The 20,544-nt window shown below is 35.6% G+C and overlaps 1 protein-coding gene across 7 annotated transcripts in view; it reads right to left on the bottom strand.

Moving 5' to 3' along the window:
- Window positions 1–20,544, bottom strand: part of CNTLN (centlein) — a 174,961-nt gene that overhangs the window by 144,130 nt on the left and 10,287 nt on the right. For all 7 annotated transcript variants that reach the window (XM_015849049.2, XM_015849050.2, XM_015849052.2 and 4 more), the window contains exons 2-3: window positions 14,668–14,756; window positions 1,467–1,551 (exon numbers count right to left, since the gene is read on the bottom strand). In XM_015849049.2, the coding sequence (XP_015704535.1) occupies window positions 1,467–1,551; window positions 14,668–14,756 (174 nt within the window). The remainder of the gene's footprint in view (window positions 1–1,466; window positions 1,552–14,667; window positions 14,757–20,544) is intronic.

Genomic DNA, 20,544 nt, shown 5'->3' with positions numbered 1-20,544 from the left:
AATTACACGAGGCATGGTCAGAATGCTACCACCACTGTTTATAGCTTTTATGTACAGCACTAGCATCTGACATCAAATTTCACAATCCCATCAATGACACACTACTGGAAACTGTGAAATCATTTTATCGTAACATGTTTCAGCTGCCACAATCACCAAAAAAGTAGCTTCCATTCTCTACACCATTTAATGCTTCCCACTGTACTGTCAAGCTATCCCTCCTTTAGTAGCATCTTTTCCTTGATACTAGTTATTTCAAGCCTCTCTCCACTTACAGATCATAATTACATGGTACACAAACAATTTCATATTTCTTACAAATTTCAATTCTAGTTTGCAAAGTTGATCTGCAAATTTAGACAACAATCTCATGGAGTCCTACTCCACAGGTTCAAACGCTGCCACAGAAGTCCTCTTTAAAAGCACATTAAAGCACACACACTCTCATAAGCTTCTTCTGCGGGTATTTTCTTTCAGGTAAGGATATGGTAGAACCACAGGATTAGCCATGTGCTTCTGTATACCAAATACGATGTGTGTAGAAGCACTAGAAACATTAAAGTTACATCTACAGTCATGATAGCCTAATAATAGGAAAAAAAAAAACAACAAAATATTATTAATGATTAACATTTCATCATAGAATGGCGTGGGTTGAAAAGGACCACAATGATCATCTAGTTTCAACCCCCACACCATATGTGGGGCTGCCAACCACTAGACTAGGCTGCCCACAGCCACATCCAGCCTGGCCCTGAATTCCTCTACGGATGGGGCATTCATGACTTCTCTGAGCAACCTGTTCCAGTGTGTCACCACCCTCTGTGTGAAAAACTTCTCCTAATCTCTAACCTAAACCTCCTGTCCCAGTTTAGAACCATTCCCCCTTGTCCTATCACTATCCACACTTGTAAACAGGTTCTCCCTTCCTGTTTAAACATTTCCTTCAAGTACTGGAAGACTGCAATGAGGTCTCCCCGGAGCCTTCTCTTCTCTAAGCTAAACAAGCCCAGTTCCCTCAACCTTTCCTCATATGTGTTAGTAAAGCTAAGATAATCGGCTGTATTGATTTTAAGATACAAAGTATTTAATCCTCATTACTCTAGGAATGTTTTATTTTTGCTTACTGGATTTGTCAGGATGGCAATTCGTTCCAAAGCACTATTAAGTCTATTAAGTTTGACCTAAACCAGGTCAAAATTGAAAACACAAATTTAGGTCATTCTGGTATGCTAAAATGAAACATGAAGTTGCTAAAACTTCTCAGAACTCACATAAAGTTTTTAAATTTAAACATCAACTGTTTGAACAACTCTTCAGAGTTAAAAGACTTTTTCAAAATGCATCATTTCTGAATCACCCACAACATTCATATTAAAACACAAACTACTTTTACATCTCAAGAAATACAAATTTCATGGCAATGAAAAGTTTTCTTAACCGCTTTATTTAAATGCTCTACTAACCTGTTCTAGGATTTCTATTTCGCTGTCTTTAGCTTGCAAAATTTCTAATATCTTTCTGTCCTTGAATTCAGCTTTCTGCTTTTCTCTAGAAACACATAAAAAAAGACACTTTATTAGTCACAATTTGCAATTAATCATTTGAATTTTTCATGTCCTGATAATGAATGTCATTTTAAAACACAGAAAATTAAATTATTTGAAGCTGACAGGCCTTGCAGAATTAATCAGGGAGCATATGGCAAGTGACAGCAAATTACATCTGTAAACAGCTAACACAACTTTCTTCAGAAAGAAACTGAAGGAAGAGGTATTAGAGCATGTTGTGAAATAGCTAAAATTAGCTATCCCATTCCTCCCAAAACGCATTAAGTATACTTGCCTACAGACTGAACAAAACATTATTCCTACCTTGGCAATACAGTAACATTAAGCAATTTAGATTTGTGGCATCCTTTTCTGAACTAGACAGCATTTCTTCATCTAAAGCAAACCTTTAGAACTTCATAGATGACAGTATTACCATCTTACACATGGGTAGAGCCTAAAATTTTTCCAGGATAAGAAAGGAAGGCTGAGAAGATTGGTTAATGGAAATGAGCAAAGCAATGCAGTCTATAACTACAAGGCTACAATCATGATCACGGTATTCTACGAAAAATCATTTGATGAATTATTAATGCTGTGTAGATCCATCTCATCTCACTGTGATCCTTTTTCTTAACTATTTTAAATGTTGTGCTTACTGGCTACACTTTTAGGAAAAGTTATGGTGACACAGTAGGGATACACAGGTGCTCCAGAGCATAGGACATCTCTGACAAAGCATATGAGAAATGTATCCCCTTTAAAAAAAAAAAAAAAAAAAAGGAAAGAAAGAAAGGCTAAATTCAGACATCCCAACTACCACACATGACATATAAGCAGAAATTCATTCAGATTATCCCTGCTCTCCTTATATAGTTAAATTTCCATTATTGCTAAACATAAAACACCTCAAAAGACACCCAGCCAAAAGATCCCATTTGCACAACTTCTGTAACAAAACGGAAACCTTTCAGTGGCAGAAGGGATACGATTAAAAGTGGATAACAATATCCAGCTGTGTGCAAAAGTCTTAATCTACTAAAGCAACACAGAATTTTGTACCATGGAAAATTAAAGATAGTACACATATGGTCATTTCGTTTTCTTCTCTATTATCTGTGCATTCTACTTCTATCAAAGACTTCAAAGGCTCAAGTATACTGTCCCAACAGGCTCTTTAATACCATATACTTCTAAATAATTTCTATGGCTTTTAGACAGATCTTAAAAAAATAAAAAATAAAAAAAAAATTAAGAAAAAACAGTATTTACTGCAAGATTTTTGGGGACTGAGATCTCAAAGCCTCATAACTGCAAACAGTGAAAGAAAAGGGGCTATTCTGAAAATAATGCCTTCTATTTTGTTATGTTGTCCCATGATTTCTGGGGTAGGTGTGGGTGGTACAGCAGCATAGATTGAACCTTCCTACCAGCATTCCACTGTAAGTTATTGCTTTGTGACAGATGGCAGCAGAGGGGCAGTCTGAAAAAAATGGTATCTGACATGAAAGTGCATAAGAAGCAAAAGCATAGAACTGAATTCCTCCCTGCACATAAAAACTACAACCATTAGCATCCATTGACTCTTGCTGAGCATTTGTGAAAATGGACGTGTGCACAGTGAGGCAGCAGGTGGTGCATTTCAGGACCAGAAACAACCACGTGCAAGACAAGCCATGTTCTGGATAACCCTGCCATACCATGTTAGACATCAAAAGGTGAGTGTCTCAACCAGTTAATTCATCCAAACAGATACACTGTGATCAGGGAACTGCCTACAGAGCTGAATGTGGGCTTTAATGAATTGGAAACAATAGCAGCCGTTTTGGAATACCACAAAGTTTATACCAGGCAGGTCCCAGAAATTCTCGACAGAAACAGAAAGAACACTCTATGCCAAGTTTTTCAGGATCCCTTGAATGAATACAAAGCTAAGGTAACTGTTTTCTGGATTGCATTATTACCAATGATGAGATATGGTGTCACCACTACAAGCCAGAGTCAAAATGGCAGTCCACAGAGTGGTGACATGTGAATTCCCCATCAAAGAAAAAGCTCAAGACGCAGCCCTCAGTGGGTAAAGTAACGTGCACTGTCTTTTGGAATAGGAAAGGGGTGATCCTTCTGGATTTCCTGGAACCTAGACAAACCATCAATTCTTATCACTTATATACCAAGACTAATGAAGCTGAAGGCTCCAATTCTAGAGTCAGGTGAGAAAAGACAACAACTTTTCTCTTGCAGCATGATAACACCAGACCTCATATCAGTTTGAAGACCATGGAGCACACTGCCAATCTTGGCTGGACTATCCTACCACATCCATCATATAGTCCAGATTTGGCACCTTCTGACTTCCATCTGTTCAGGCCAATGAAAGATAGACTGCATGGGCAACATTTTCCTAGCAACAACACCATCACAGCAGCTGTGAAACAGAGCATCACTTCCAGTGGCATAGAAATTTAAGAGTGTGGCATCCAGGCTCTTGATCACCACTGGCAGAAAGACAATGGTGGTGACTATGTTGAAAAACAGCGTTTTGTTCTTGAGAATTTGTACCAGCAAACTGCATTACTTTGCTCTTTATATCAGTTGTAGTTTCCATGGAAATAAAGCATTACTTCCAGAGATAATTAAACACAATTTTTCACTGTTTCTCTTTGAACTTTACTAAAACTGGACTAAGTTGCCTGCAATTACAGAAGCCCACTCTATTAGAAAGTTTAGTTCATTTATCCCAAAGGTTACAAAGGTTACAGGTATTTTGAAGGAAAAAAATAGGGACAAATACACTGGAGGAGAAAAAATTGAATATGTAAGTCTCACAATACACAACACGCAAACTGACCCACCTTGATAGTAAAAATTAACTATTTGCACTGACTTTGAGTGAGACTGAGTTAATTTTCTTCTTAGCATTTCACACGGCACTTTTCCAGAATTTCATTTGTTTTTGTTGGTTTTGGATGTTTGTTTGTTTTGTTGTTCCAGTGCAGTGCTTACAGAGTCGAGGACTCCTCTGTTTCTCACACTGCCACACCAACAAGGATGGAACAGGACTGGGGAGATGGCACAGCCAGGAAAGCTGACTCAAACTGACCCAAGAATATCCCATACCACATGATGTCACACTCAGGAATAAGAGCTGGGGGGAAGACGGAGGAAGACGTTCAGAGTTATAGTGTTTGTCTTCCCAAGTAAGCATCACAAGTGATGAAGACTTAATTTCCAGGAAATAACTATTTGCCTGCAAATGGGAACCAGTCAATGAATTCTTCATTCTTCTTTGCTTGCCCACAGCTCTTTACCTAAACTCAACTCATGAGCTTTCTCACTTAACTCTTCTGATTCCATTCTCTTGCTGCAGAAGAGTGAGCAAGTGGTTGTGTGGGGCTCAGCAACCCACCAAGGCTAAACCAACAACACTAAAATTCAAGAACTTCTCAATCAGGTTTTAAAAAACAAAATATCTGAAAAGTTTATAAACCTTTACAGATCATTATATGCAAAATCACTTACAAAATTAGGTGTATGTAAGAAAAATCTCAAATGTTTGGAGCTTGCGTGCTCCTGAAACATGTCTGTTGCTTATGACAGGTACTATACAGTATTATTCAACTTTAATGAGTCAGAAGTGTGCTCCAGCCTAAAATCCCCATTGCTTCCTCATACTGAACTTCCCTGCTACGTGGTCCTTAACAGATAACAGCTATTTCTATTTTTCCAAAAAATTACCTGCAGTACACAAAATCCAAATATTTTGGGAGATACGTTCCTCTACAGGCACCACACACTATGATGAATTCATTAACCCATATAAATCTAACTAAACTGTAGATACTATGGTATTCCAAGTTACTTCAGTTATTAACTACTAGAAAAGTAAAAAAACTTAAGATCCGAGAAAATTATAGAACATGTATAACTATTTTGCTTGATCTTAAATCTTTTAAAGTTTTGAAAATAAAAGAAGGCCTCTAATATGAAGTACTTGGAGCAGTAATGACATAGCAAACAGAATACCAACCATAAACCCACCGAAACCACTGAAAACACTGCCTCTTGCCTTCAAATGTACCTTGACTTCAACTGCTGACTGAAATATCAGATCCACTGTTCCAACACTGATATATTTCCTACCCCATTTTAGTTCAGCTGTTTTTATAATGCATTTTTAAATTAAATCATTGTTTTCACTACTCTCATGTCATTTGCCATCCACAATCGGCCACTGCCTTCTCAACTTCTCTAACCACTACCTTCTCTCAGAAAGTCAGCTTTTTACAAAACCAAGCAAAATTAATCACAAATGCTGACTAACTAATTAACCTCTTATCTCAGCAACACAATCATCACTTCAAAATGTATTAAATCTGTTTTCTGATGGATTAATTGATCCAAAAACTCTTATGGGTCATGACAGATTTCTCAAAGCAAGCCTCAAAAAATTCCACAGGTGTATCTTCGTTTTAAAGAGAGAAGGGGAAGAAAGTACATAAACAAGCCAAGAACAAAGCAAAAGAACAAACTTATCTTCGTATCTCCAAAACAATTCACATAGCAAATTCAGATGTGTTATCAGCATTGAAGAATTTATAGGGCTCTGTAAATTTAGGACAAGCCTGTATGAAATAGGCTTATAGGAATAAAGGGCTGAACCAGAGAGAATGGAATAAAAAAGAAAAAAAAAAGTGCTTAAGAAAAAACATGCCTATGTTTGTAAATACACACAAATGACCTAGATCTTCAAGGTTCATTTCTAATTAAACTCAGAACTTTCTCTATCTAGTTGATACTCAGTGAAACAGCCCTTTGAACAAAGCTATCAAGGAACAACGTTTGTAAATACAGATCCATCATCATCATCAATATGAAAAGCCTAATGTAAACTGATTGCATTTTTTTCCTATATCTCATGATAATTAGCTATGTAACACCTCACAAAATAGGTGCACTAGTTATCACACACAGCTTTAAAAATAATAACTTTAAAATTGTAAGAACACAATGGATGCCTTCAGAACACTAAAGCTTAAATTGCAATCTTCCACGGAACTTTATCAGGAGCTCCTCCTGGTGGCACAGAATAATTTCCAGTGTTCATTATGGTACAGTTCCCCACAGACCCCCTCAAGGTAATATGACCAAAACTTGCATATCATACTTCTATTTGTTTTCATGCATTAAAATTATATTAGACAAGAAATGAAATAATACCCTCCTACTTTTTAGAAATATGAATAAAAATCATCAACTGACTTTATTAATTGAGCCGTTATGAATTTCCAACATATTAAAAAAGGTCCATTGCAATATGGGGAAAAAAATCAGGCACTGTCAAGAAGCTGATGATGATCTATGACTGAGACAAACTCCTGTTTAGCTAATTAGAACCACTGATGAGCAATAATGATGTGAGCTAAGAATATTTCCAGACTTCTCTAGGATGAAAAATGGAATGAAGAGAGGCTGTCAATTTGTACAAGTTTTACACTCCAATCAGTTTTCCCATGAGTACTACCTACTTTAAATGTTCAACACAGCTGTATTTAGCTACATAGACTATCTAGAATCAGTTTTCCACAAAAATGAAGAAACCAAGGAAATAATGTTTAACATTCTTCCTATTATGATTTTTTCCTGTGTTACATGATACATTACACAACAGGACAGGATATTTTTGAGGTTTGGACCATTATTAATGACTTGTCAAAAATGAAACATTAGACTATAAGGAAACAGTTATGAATGAGGTGTGAAAACAGAATAAGAAATACAAAAAATGCCAAGGTTTTCAAAACTAAAAACTTTGAGGAAGTTTACAAGACAACACAGTTCCTACAATTTGCAATGAAAGTATTCTGGGAGGAAAGGCACCTTTGATGCTAATGCAGATCTTAATCAGGCAATTAATCATTTGACTAGAAAAAATAAAATGTATATACAATTATGCCTTTTTGATATCTACTTAATAAAAATGATTCTAACTAATAAAAAATTGGAATTACTGTTCACAGGTTTCACATGTCTCCTTTTATTTTTATAAATAGTGGGATTTTTAAAAGGCTAACAATCTAAAGATTTTGCCATACAAACCGAAAAAACTTATGCTTACTCTTCAAACTTTGAGATCCATGATAGAAGAACAACAAATATTAAAGCTTAGCACCATATATATTTTATCCAACAAAAAATTTTAAAAACATCTGGAAATATTCCTATTTTTTAAAAGTTATAATGAACTGGTTTGATACACCATTCAATGTGATTGTTATTTCTCCTGGTCTTTACATTTCCAATTGCATATTTATAAAAGTGCATATATCCAGTGTTATTATTAAATAGAAAATGAATGACCCATGTGCAAAGTGAAGGTATATAGCACACACTGCCAGTGTTACTGAGAATATGGCACCAATACTGTAATTTTCTGTGTACAGTTGCATACCTCTGGCTGTAAAATTATTGGTTTGAAGAAACAGAGCCTACATCTTAAACTTTCAACTAGAAACCTTAATGTGACAGTGCACCAACTGAGATGAGGAAAGATCTTAGAAGATCCTTAAACTTCATATTTTATTTGACACATAATTCTTTTTCTTTTTTCCTTTTACTTCAACAATTACAGAATGTGCTTTCAAAGAATTTAGAAGAAAAAAAAAAACAACACCTAAACTAAACTAAAATTGACAGCACATATCTGCAGGAAATTTCTGAATCAAAACTAGCCTAAGACTATATTAGTTTCTTCACAAAAATAATGTAATGTCTAATTATAAACAAATTCTACAAAGAAATTTATTTTCTTAGTAAATTATTTATGAAGCTGTGTTTGTTATCAGTTTTATGTTATATCATACATATCAAAATTTTTAAAAAATATCATTGAAGATATGTAATTTCTTGCATTTCTAAATTAATTCACTAGATTATTTATTTGTGTTTCATATTTTAGTCAACACACATAGAGTACTAAAAATGTTCTTACACTACAGCAGTAAAGAAAATAGAGTAACATTCTTCCCTAATAATTTTGCAAACATTTTTCATCTAAAATACACAACCCTCTTACAGTGTTTAAAATATCAGCACTTCAGAACAGACTGCTTTAACATCTGCACATCAACAGGGTTTCCCCCAAGGATTTTTAAATGATGCCTGCCTGTGCTGAATAAAGTGCTAACTTGCACCTTGCATTTCAAACTGTGTCCTGAGCAGCCATCCAGTTGGTACAACACCAGCTGAATTCCCAGAGGCTACTGTTCAATCAGGCTTGACTGCAATTATCATGTCAATATTTTGTGCTCCGATATGCAGATATGCACACATGCAAGCTGCATAATACTTTCTTCTCCATGGAATGTTGACTTATGTTCAATGTTCTGAGAATTTTTAATGAAATAGGATATTAAACTTTCATCAACTGTAGACAATCACAATTATTTGACCTTAGATAGAAAGGTTGTACCCTTATGCTCTATTATTCCATCCACTTTATTGAGTGATAATAACTAGGGAGTCCACTTTATTTTTAAACTCAATGACAAAACAGTTACAGCCTTCAAGAACACGTTAGAACTTCTTTACTTCCCAGTTCTGTCATTCTGTTGCCTACTAATGGGCACAAGAGTAAAAAATGTGGTTTCTGCATGTTGTTTACCATTCCTTCAAAAGATGCAGGTTACCTTTTAAAAATTATTTTTCAATTGAAATCAGCAATCTATATTTGCTCATACAAAGCATTACCTTACCATTCCGCATAAGAAGTACTAATTTCTAGTCATCTACACATCTTCAACCAGTGAGGAATCTATACCAACCTTATTTTACACGTTTCTTCAATATTTTGCTATCCACCAGATACAGCAAAACATAGCCTATGTTCCTTTGATAACCCTTCCAAAAATTTCTATGTATGTTTCTGATCATTTGCTCCTCAGCCCTGTTCTATTCTATTTGTACACCTTTAGAAAGATGAAACACCCCAGCAACAACAAAATTCTACCTGTTGCTGGCATGACAATGTTAGGCTGTCCTAATGGCAAACATTATACTCATTCCCACTCTTCACTGAAGTCTTGCAAGACAGTACAGTAGGAATAGGTGTAGAAAAACATAGCTAACGCAACAATATCATCTAATGTAATACAATATCCATCAAAATCTACCAAGTTTTGTATCACTGCCACAGTCTGTCTCCACCTTTCAGAAGAAAGGCAGTCAGCTGTCCTAGAGGAAAATCAGAATCAGTTTACCTATCAAGATTTCATGTAACATCAAAGTCTTACAGAGATCTCTGAAAGTTTAACACAGTATTTTAAGCAATTCAATGCTCTTATCTGATCTTGAACTCTTGAGTTTATATACATATTTACCTGCAAAAGGTACTTTTAAGCAACAAAAAAAGAAAAAAAAAATTATCATAAAAAAAGTGAATATTTCAAAAGGCAGTGAGCTAGAAATAGCATGCTCTTTACATAATACCGAGATCAATAGTATTTAAAGTAGCTGGAAAGTATACTAACATGAGATGTACTTTTACAATGGCTTGTTTGAGAATACCTGGAGGCTTTTACATATCCCAAAGGCATTTCTCATTTGCACAGTAAAGATAATTTTTTGTTTATATCTGAATATTAAAATGGGAGTAGAGTTACAGTTATCCAGCAAGAACTGCAAAGACTGCTGAAAAGCAGAATATCATTGGTGTATTGTCAGAATCAACAGCATAGACATAAAAAGGCACCAGTTACATTTTAACAGTTATAGGGTGGGTGAACTTCTATTTTAGGACCACGAAAGCACTTCAAGATAGCACACAGATAATGGAAACCTACTGTTAATTCCCTCCTACATCCCCCAAATTATGCCTTCTAAGTTTTTTTTTGTTTATTTCAGAAAAAGATAAGGAGTAGTTTAACATTACAAATATAAATTAATGCTACTAATAAAATTCACTTGACTACGCAGCTAGTATTGCCAACACAATAACCAGAGTAGGCTGCCCCAAAAGTAAAGCCTCCTGCTTACTTACATGGAAACTACAACAAACAAAAAGAGTAAAACAACACTATATGATAGAAAAAATTCTCAGCTACAAAACACAATTTGTCAACATAGTCACCATAAACTATGCGTTTTCACCACCACTGCATGAGAGCCTGCAAGCCACAGTCTAGCAGAGGTGACCCACTACTTCCATCACCACTGCTGAAAAGCATCACCACTGCTGAAAAGCATCAATAAATGTCATTGAGTGCCATTTTTCCTGCATGGAGGAATTCAGTTCCACATCTTTGCTTCACGCGCACTTCCACGTCAGACACCATTGTTTTAGACTGCCCTTCTGCTGTCATCTGTCACATGGCAAAAACATGTAACAGAACAGTGGCGGGAAGGTTCAGGCTCTACTGCCTTACCACCACCATCTACCTCTGCGGTCGTGGGCCAGAATGATTTAAGAAAAGGCATTACTTCTGGAACAGACTACATACATTACTTTTTTTCTTCCTCATTATACATCTGTGGTGTACAACGTTTTAAGTTAACACTCTGTTCTTTCACCCTCACATGTTCTTACTCATTACTGTAGCCTCCTAAAGGAAGTCTGCCTGCTCATTTCACTAACTTGAAAAATGAAATCCATGCAACAATACTGATGGATTAATTACATGTGATCTAAGATACAGAAAGACCATGCTTTCTTAGAGTATAATCTTTTTCCAGTAGGTAGCTGGCTCAGTCATCAAGAACAACTGCTTCTGAGCCATCCTGGCCTGAACCAGAGCAACCAGTCTCAATGTACAAGGAGGCTGCAGGGGTTTCCTTTGTCTGGGAAACACCAAGAAAGGAAAGCAACCCTACAGCAAGGCGTGGGTGCTGCCAGGGCAGATTGAGACCATGCCAACACCCCTCAAAGAAGCTCAGGGATCAGCTGCTACCAACCAAGCACAAGGCAGGCAAACAGAGCATGAGCATCACATGTAGAAGTAGCTCTCACAGGTTCTAACAGCTGCAGAAGTGAAGGGCACTCATTCCACCCAACCCTTGAGACAGATTAGTGAGCACTCAACACCAAGCTAAGGCTGCAACTCTGGCAGGGGCGTATGCATCATCTACACAGGTCATGACCAATGCCTCCATCCTCCAGAGCTGATGAAGGAAGAAGCATCTGTGCAGATGGTGATCTGTGGGAAGTGCCTGGACCTTGCTCCTGGAGCAGAGGAGTGGAAAACTCACCTGCATAAGATGTGCCAAGGTAGAGGATCTCCTGTGACAGATGACTGAGCTGCAGGAGACTATCAAAAGGCTGTATACTGTAAGGGAGGCATAAATGGAGAGAGACAGCTGGATTCAAACACAATCCTCATTGAATCCACAACCCAGGGGCAAGCAGCCCCAAAATACTCCACCAGCACATCCAGTCAGAGGGGAAGACAACAGTGATGAGAAATGGCAAACTGCCATGACAAAGGCTAAGAGGAAAAAGTCCGCCTCAAAGCCTGAGGTGTCTCTGTAGAACCCCTTCACAGTTCTGCAGACTGAGAAGGAAAAATGAACTGCTACAGATAAACCGTCAGAACTGAGTAAGGCAGCCAGACAAGCTCCCCATTGCATAACAGCTACCATTCTATGATTCTGTTCTCAGACAGTCTGAAGCTGGCACTGAAAGCTTGTTGGTGATGGAATTTTTAATAAATACAACACACTGAAAAATGAAGTTATACAAACATTTGCAGTATTCACACAAACCCAAGCAGAGTCAGCAAAAGTTCTGAATTCATTTAATTCTGTTTTTATCTACTTCAAAAATCACTTAAGTCAATGATAGATGGAAATCAACTTGGAATTCAACTTGGAAAACATTAATAAAAAGAACAAAATCTTTTTCCTATTACAGATGAGTTAAAGAAGAGTTGAGCTGGTTTTTGCTTTTGCTGTTGTTTTTGTTTTTACTAGATATGATCAGGGAATCACGCGTAGAGTATCTTGAGTTGGAAAGGATCTAAAAGTACCATTGAGACCAAGTCCTGATGTCAATTTTATAAGTTATGTGGTACACATAAAAGGCTTTGAGCTGAGTGACCTGCTTTAGGAAGCATTTTGCTTATAACCATTACTAAATAACCCAGTTCTCTCCCTTTTAAAATCACCTATCTTTGCTAAATTAACAAAATGAGAAAGCTAAACTTCCCTGACCAAACACTGTGATGGTTATAAACTACCAAGATATTTAATCAACATTTATGAACTAAGATAAACTGTCATGATACCACAATTGTACATTCTGCTACAAGGCAGGGAAGAAGACAAATTTTTGCTGAAAGAGTATGAAGATCATGAAACAGAAGAGTGTGAAAATCTTCAGAGTGATTATGGAAAGCCGTAACTGAAAACGTTAAGAGAATATGCAGGGCTGTAATTTGGTCGTACAGAAGACTCAAAAGTAAAGTGAATCTTTAGATTCATTTAGACTCATTATTTGTTCCAAAGAAGCAGTTAAACCATTCTCGGGCAAAAGACAGGAAGCTACATCAATAATAAAAATAAATAAATAAATAAATAAATAAACAAGACAACTATGCTATTGCACCATCTGTCAAATCAAAGCAAATCCAAAGTTCAAGTCAACACTAACGATGCTTCTATATACTGAATGCATTATATACAGATCTATTCTAAGATTTTCTTTGATGAAGATATCACCTCAAAAGATGCTGAGGAACTAATTTCCTCCTTCTTTATTTCATAACTCTGGCAGAAGAATGATAAAATATAGATGTATAGCTTTGAGATCATGTGATATTTTCTAGAGTGGTAGCATTCTTCTGAAAGAAGAGAGGATACATACAACTATGCAAAAACCTTAATGAGAACACAAATGTTTTGTCTTTTGATACCTGGAGAAAGAATACTAAAACTACCACCTCAATAAGGCTTAATCAAATTTCATCCCAGAACTAATTGGTTAGAATAAGTATTTTGAAATGATTTAGGAACAGATTTACATTTTGCCATCATCGTAAACATGCTTAAATAACTTCCCAAATCAAAATACACAAGCAATGCAAAGGTAGTATCTAAATACTATCCTAATAACTGAGCTACTTCTCCTCTGCAGACAAATGTCCCAACACAAACAGAATCAGCTGACACCACTGCAGGTGATGATGTCATCTGAACACTCAGGTAAGGCTGTTTTAACATAAACTACATGCACGTGAAGTGTCCATTTCTTTCCCTGGATATGAATGCTACAGCATATTAGCTGTAATGTAAAAACATCATGTTTTTGGCAGAATGTTTTACTGTGTTATACAAAGAAGAGAATGAACTTTACTCTCTATAGTACAGCACCATAGCAAACATGCTCCTTGCTAAAGAACATAATGCTTTACTTTAAATACATCTTCAAAATGAAATTCACTTACTCTTTTACTCTTTTACTTTTTAAGAGGGATCATCATGGCACCCTGAGATAAAACAGGAAATTCTGACAATCACATTATCTTCTCACTCATATTTTTCCTCACTTTGGTCTACAGAAATCCTAAATCTATAAATATTAGCATTCTAAAATAGTTATATACTTTGTTTATTAAAACTCATAGCAGTCAGTTGCTTGTAAGTAGGTAACATGAAAATATTGTCAGCACTAGTATGCTCAGAAAAAGATATTTAAACTGCATAGTCATTTCTTCGCTTACCATGTCTTAGCCTTTCACTTCTTCAGCAGGAACCGGACATAACAATAAACACAATCTGTACACCTGATTTATCTAACATATGATAACAGAATATTTATCTACATATGATAACAGAAAATGTGTCTTATCACCCTCTGTTATTCCTTCAGGAAATTCAAATATGCAGTAAATTAATAATTTAAGAGTTTAATTCAACAGATTTTGAACTATAACCCAGTCTTAAATCAAGAAAGGAAACTAGCAACGTGTTCTAAGTACTTTTGACACAGCTCAATAATAGATATGCATATATGTACAGTATTTGTAACACTTCTTTAAATCATGCATTTTTCCCAATTAAAAACATGGATGTAGTATCAGCAGTTTTCTTTATTTGTTTTTAAAAATTTTTAGATGTTTAAACTCACCTTGCCACTGCTAAACTGATAGCTTGTGTAAGGTCTGGATTTGACGCCAGGAGACGCTTCCAAAGAGACCACACAAATTCTTTGTCACCCTTAAAAAGACAGAAACAGAATAACTACATGTTAGATTTCTTATAACAAAAAAAAAAAAATAAAAATAAAAATTGAGAACATGCAGAAGACAACAATAAATAAAACCTATGTTATAGTAAGAATTACCTTCTTGACACTAAAAAACATACTGAGTAATTATCTTGAATAAACAGTTTGAACAATGTAGAATTTTCTTTTGACAACTGTAAGAGTGCACAGTGTGACGTGCAGCAGCAAAGAATAAGGTTATTCAAACAAGACTGCCTTTTGTTATATCAGTTTCAAGAACTTCTAATAGTAGTAGGATGTCAATCAATATATGATGAGTTTACAATATATATGGAATACGTACTTAAACATTAAATTCTGCTATGCAAAGCTCTTAAGTTTTTCTTTCAAAGCAGACAGTATATAAGTCTAACAAATGCTCTAACTTATATCATATAAAAGCTTCAGAAAAGATTCTGAAATGAGAGTAAGAAAAAAATGCTTTACAAAAATCCAATGAAGAAAGTTTCCTAGAGTCAAAGGTCAGTTTAAAGCTTTTCCAGGTTTCTATTTTTCACTAACTAACCTGTTATTCTGCAGAGGTGTATTCTTAATATAATACAGTAGTATTACTGGAAGCACCAATATTGATGCAGTCGAAAATTAAAATCATAATGTGTTAACTCCATAAATATATAGGACACAAAAATCAGCAATGTTGAAGTCAAGGAGAAAGAAAGGAAGCAAAGCATATGTACATAAAGCATGCATTGGGCTAATATCAAGTCTACTAAACACAGGCTATCATCAAATACGAAATTAATAAATAAAAATTGCCAAACAGCCAGCTAGATTAAAAAAAAAAAAAAATCACAAGGATGCATTTTAGGCTACTTTTACAAGCCTTTAATCTTAAAAAAAAGCAGAATGTGAATGAAAAAAATGTATAACATAAAAGGAAAATTGCTACTCTGATGGCTATCGATTACACTGCTTCCCTGTTCTCCCAAGTTTCTAGAACCTAAAAGTATGCTAAGATAAACACTTAATTTGTTATCAAGAAACTCAACTGAGGTCACCTAGAATAGATAAATAACACAGCATTTCTCTGAAAAAGAAAAAAAAAAATTAAAAAATCTTAACCCTTATTAACTTCTAAAACAGAAGACTTGAGTTCCTCTGTTCACCTCCACCATTTGGCTTCATTATAGTTTTCTCACTTAATTTCCTCTTCAATCAGTTTCTCACTTTTTTATAGACATAAACAGATTGCTCCTTTTCTCAGATTTCTCTGCCCATGACTAGAAACAGCTAAAAGCAATGGTCATGTAAGACACACAATAGCCTAATAGAACTACAAGTTTGACCTCACAAGAGTTAATGAAAACCACACATTGTATGACTAAATTAGAGTCAATCTCAGGAATAGAAACTACACTTTATACTTTCGATATGTTTTCTTTCCATTTGTTCCCAATCAGCCTTTCCTTCTGGGAAGCAGACCTACACTTTACAAGCAATATTAGTTCCAGCACATGACAGCAGGTCTAACACAAAGTTTCTCTTCTTTCAGAATAAGACAAGTATCTACAACATGAAATCAAAAGACCTCTCTAAAGACAAGAGAATTTCAATCAGGATTTATCAGCGTATTTGATTTAAGTAATTAAATCAAGAATTATGTCATGATAGACAAATAATATTACAATTTAAAAAATATGTTTTATATAAGAAGTATTATATAAAACATTTATATAATAAACTGAGATAGATTATTGTAAATACTTCACTTTTTCATGAGGAGACCCTGAAAATCTTTTGTTAAAGTTCTGATGTGTCCTCCACTAAAATTCAGAAATTTGAACTTTACGCATTCAAATTCTATGTATTTGAATTTTAAAATTCCATGAAGAATTTTAGCAACAATGAACATGTGCAAAACAATAAGTGAAAAGTGAAAACTACATAGAAAACTTTATGGAAATTTCCTGCATTAGTAAAGTATTGACAGAAACCATGAAAAATGTATCCAATTATGTTAACACATACCACTAACAAATCAGACTGAGCTAATTGTGTTCGTAAATAAAAGAAACACTCTGGTCACAAAGTTCTAACAATTCAAGGCTATCACTAGCTTATATGCAAACTTGACTACAGCATAAAGAAAAAAACAGCAAGTAACAGTTTGTCTTTCACAAAGCCAGGCAAATCTAACGTAACCATCTCTGTTGAATATATAGTATAGTAAGTGCTGAAAGTGCTGACAAGAGGACGTCATTCCTGGTATTTTTGGTACTTTAAGAAAAGGTAACAGGAAGAAATAGAACATTAGTTATTCCACAAAAATAAATAAATATTTTTTTTTTTTTTAAATCTGAAAGAGAGATAATTGTTTTCTAATCAGCATGGGCAATATAATGACTGCCTAATGACACTGTTGCATGCAAACAAACAGGTAAGTAATAGGATAATGGTGTATAAGGGCAGAAGACAACAAAACTAGGCCTCAAGCAGCATCATGGCAATTGTGTTACTCAAATGAGGCCACAGATCGTTTCCCACCTCTTTTCAAAAGCAAATAATACAGCCTCTAGCACAGTGACCGATGTCACTTAATGATTCTTACATGACCCCGGATTTCTATGTATCTGGTCTGAAGACTATACAAACTATACACCTTTTCCCCGTTTAATCACAAAATCTGGCAAGAGCAAGTTCTGTAAATGCTCTACCATGTAATGTGATCTGTAGATAGTGATTTCCAAACAACCTATTGCTTCTTCACAGGCTGAAGCTGAAAGAAAAATAGAAATGTTGTTCAGGCTGGAAAAACTGTTGCACACTTCCAACAAAGCATTAGGATCCAGACAGAACACGGATCCTGAGCGTTCTGAATGTTTTAGAACATCTTGCATTTCTTTTTGGAGTCTGTCAAAGAAGGAACACAAAGCCAAATAAAAATTCGCTAAACAACAGAAATGTGATTTGCTTTACATTATTTAGGAGGACAATAAGTACGTCAGTAGTTCTTATACTCTTAAGTGGCATCAGGTCAAGTATAAAGAAATCTTTGAACCATAACATAGGCATGAACATCTAATAAGCTATGTCTCGATACAATTTCAAAATATTTATAATTCAAATCTCAGTTAATCAGCAACATAAAGAGCAGAGCTGAACTGATAAAAGTACTTGAACATTTTTATATCTTTCATACATGATTCAGTGTAATTTTGCACTGAACTACTTAAAACCACTTGCAAATTAGTCTAAGGGTCAAGAAGCCACAACAGCATATCTAACAAAGTACAAACAGTACTCCATTGGCAAGTGTTTTAAAGTCTTCAGCCAGACAAAATTACTGATGCTGATTGGTAAGCTCGTGGGCTTTGTCCAATCTAATTTTGTCTCCTATTATAATGGAATTTAGTTATAATACAGCTTCCTTAGATTCTGCCTTTACGGTTCTCTGTACAACAGTGTTGAAGTACCTGTTGTGTTGTGGTTTTTATTCATTTATTAGAAGTATATAATGTATTCACTTATTAGAAGAACCAAGACACCTAGGCTTCTGCATGACTCCAAGAAGCATTATCCGCTCTCATGAGATTCGTAACAAGAGACGGCTGCCCTTAGAGTTGTTCTGGAAGGAGCTTCCACACTCCAGACCCCAAATTGAGGAGCTGCACAGAGCCTCAGAAGAGTATACAACAACATGTAATTTTCAGATACATTCTTCTAAATACATAATTCCCCCTTTACACACACACACACACACACAAAGAAATAATAGTGTGAAAACTATGTACTAAATTGTTGTTGCAAATAACTAAGAATCAAAAAATTGCAAGAGTTGGAAGGAACCTCTGGGGAACCCATCAAGTCCAAAACCTCTGACAAAAGCAGGTTCCCTACAGTAACTCAGTCAAGAAAGTATCCAGTTGGATTTGAAGAACCTCTAGAGAAGGAATCTCCAAACCTCTCTGGACAGCCTGTTCCAGCACACTCCCATCCTCACAGTAAAGAAGTTATTCCTTGTGTTTATATGGAACTTCCTTTGTTCCAGTTTGAGACCACTGTCCCTTGTCCTGTCACTGTACACCACTGAAAAGAGCCTGGCACCATCCATTTGACTACAGCTCTTGAGATACTTAGAAGCTGTGATGAGATCCCTCCTCAGCCTTCTCAAGCCTGAACAATCCCAGATCTCTCAGCCTTTCTTTGTACAGGAGAGGTTCCAGACTACTAATCAAGTTTGTAGACCTTTATTAGACTCTCTCTAGAAGTATTCTGTTTCTGTTTTTTCTGTACTGGAGAGCCAAAAACTGGATATAGAACTCCATAAGTGGCCTCACAAAGGTAGAATACACAAGGGAGGGTAGCCTCCCTTGTCCTGCTGGTCATTCTCTTTTTAACACACTCCAGGATATTATCAGCCGCCTTCTTGGCCACAAGGGCACACTGCTGGCTCATGGCCAACCTCCTGTCAACCAGGACACCAGTGTACTTCTCCACAGAGCTCCTTTCCAGAAGCCTCTAACCTGTACCGATGTGTGAGGTGATTCCATCCCATGTGTAGAACTCCACACTTGCCCTTACTGAACTTCGTAAGGCATCTCTCAGCCCAGCTCTCTAATCTATCCAGGTCTTGCTCAATAGCAGCACAGCCTTTTAGTGTGCCAGTCACTCCTCCCAGCTTTGCACCATCAGAAGACCACTGATGAAGACTATCAACAAGACCACGATACGTACAAAGTATACACATATAGCATGAGGAAGGGGAATTTTTCACAGTCTACCTGTGATTTCTTATTGAGTTTCCAACACATACGAAGTCTCTGACAAACTAGTTCCTACGTAAGTGTGGCCAATGCATACAAAAACTGACCATACAATAATATCAAAGATAGGAAGTTTCACTGTGATGAACAGTTGTTTTCCTAATAAGAACACCAACATATAGATGTGAACATTCTTTTTCAATTAAATTGACAGTTCAAGTTAATTTCAGACCATCTCACAGTTTACTTAAAGACCTGCTCAAGAAAGAGAAAATCAGTTCCAAGTTCTATTCATGTCAATGAAATTGCTGCACTCACTGCATAACTTCAATCTGCCAGATTTCACTCTGTGCTGAAAGAATAGACATAAGCAGTCAATACAGCAGGAGAGGAAAAGAAAACACCATACCTCAGACTGAGGATAATGAAAAAACGTTGAAGAAAGTCATACTGAATCTAAGTAGCATACACAAAATAAACTTCAAAGGAATAGTTAAATAGAAAAGTCTAAATAACGTCTACTTCAAAAACAAACCAAAATGACAACAACAATATAAAAAAATATTTCCAGGTAGCCAGGTAAGAAAATCATGCTAGGTGCCACAAATGTTGAACTCTATCATAATTATAATTAATAAATGCTGTTTAAAAAACAATTTTGTCATCAAAAATAAAGTTACAAGTGCTATTCATTAATTATATCACCAAATATTCCAACCTATATGAACAGATGATTTTTGTTGCATATTTGTATTTCTGTAATTGTAAAAATAGAGCAACTTTCTCCCTAAGTGAATCTTTCTGCCAAAACAATAAGAAAAAATATTTAACTGTGCTTTCAAATGCATTTTATCAGTAATAAAATAAAACACCATCTACACTCAAAAATCAATGAGCTTCATTTCACTGAATGTTAATATGGAGATGTGCAAAATTTTCTCATTACTGCAATAACACATTAGGAAAACATAACTCAATGAATGATAAGTAACTATTAAATGTGATTGCTAAACAT

Source organism: Coturnix japonica, chromosome Z (genome assembly GCF_001577835.2).
Source record: "Coturnix japonica isolate 7356 chromosome Z, Coturnix japonica 2.1, whole genome shotgun sequence".
In the NCBI taxonomy this organism is placed as follows: Eukaryota; Metazoa; Chordata; class Aves; order Galliformes; family Phasianidae; genus Coturnix; species Coturnix japonica.
Note: the sequence above shows the minus strand (reverse complement) of the source record. Positions and strands in the feature narration are given on the sequence as shown.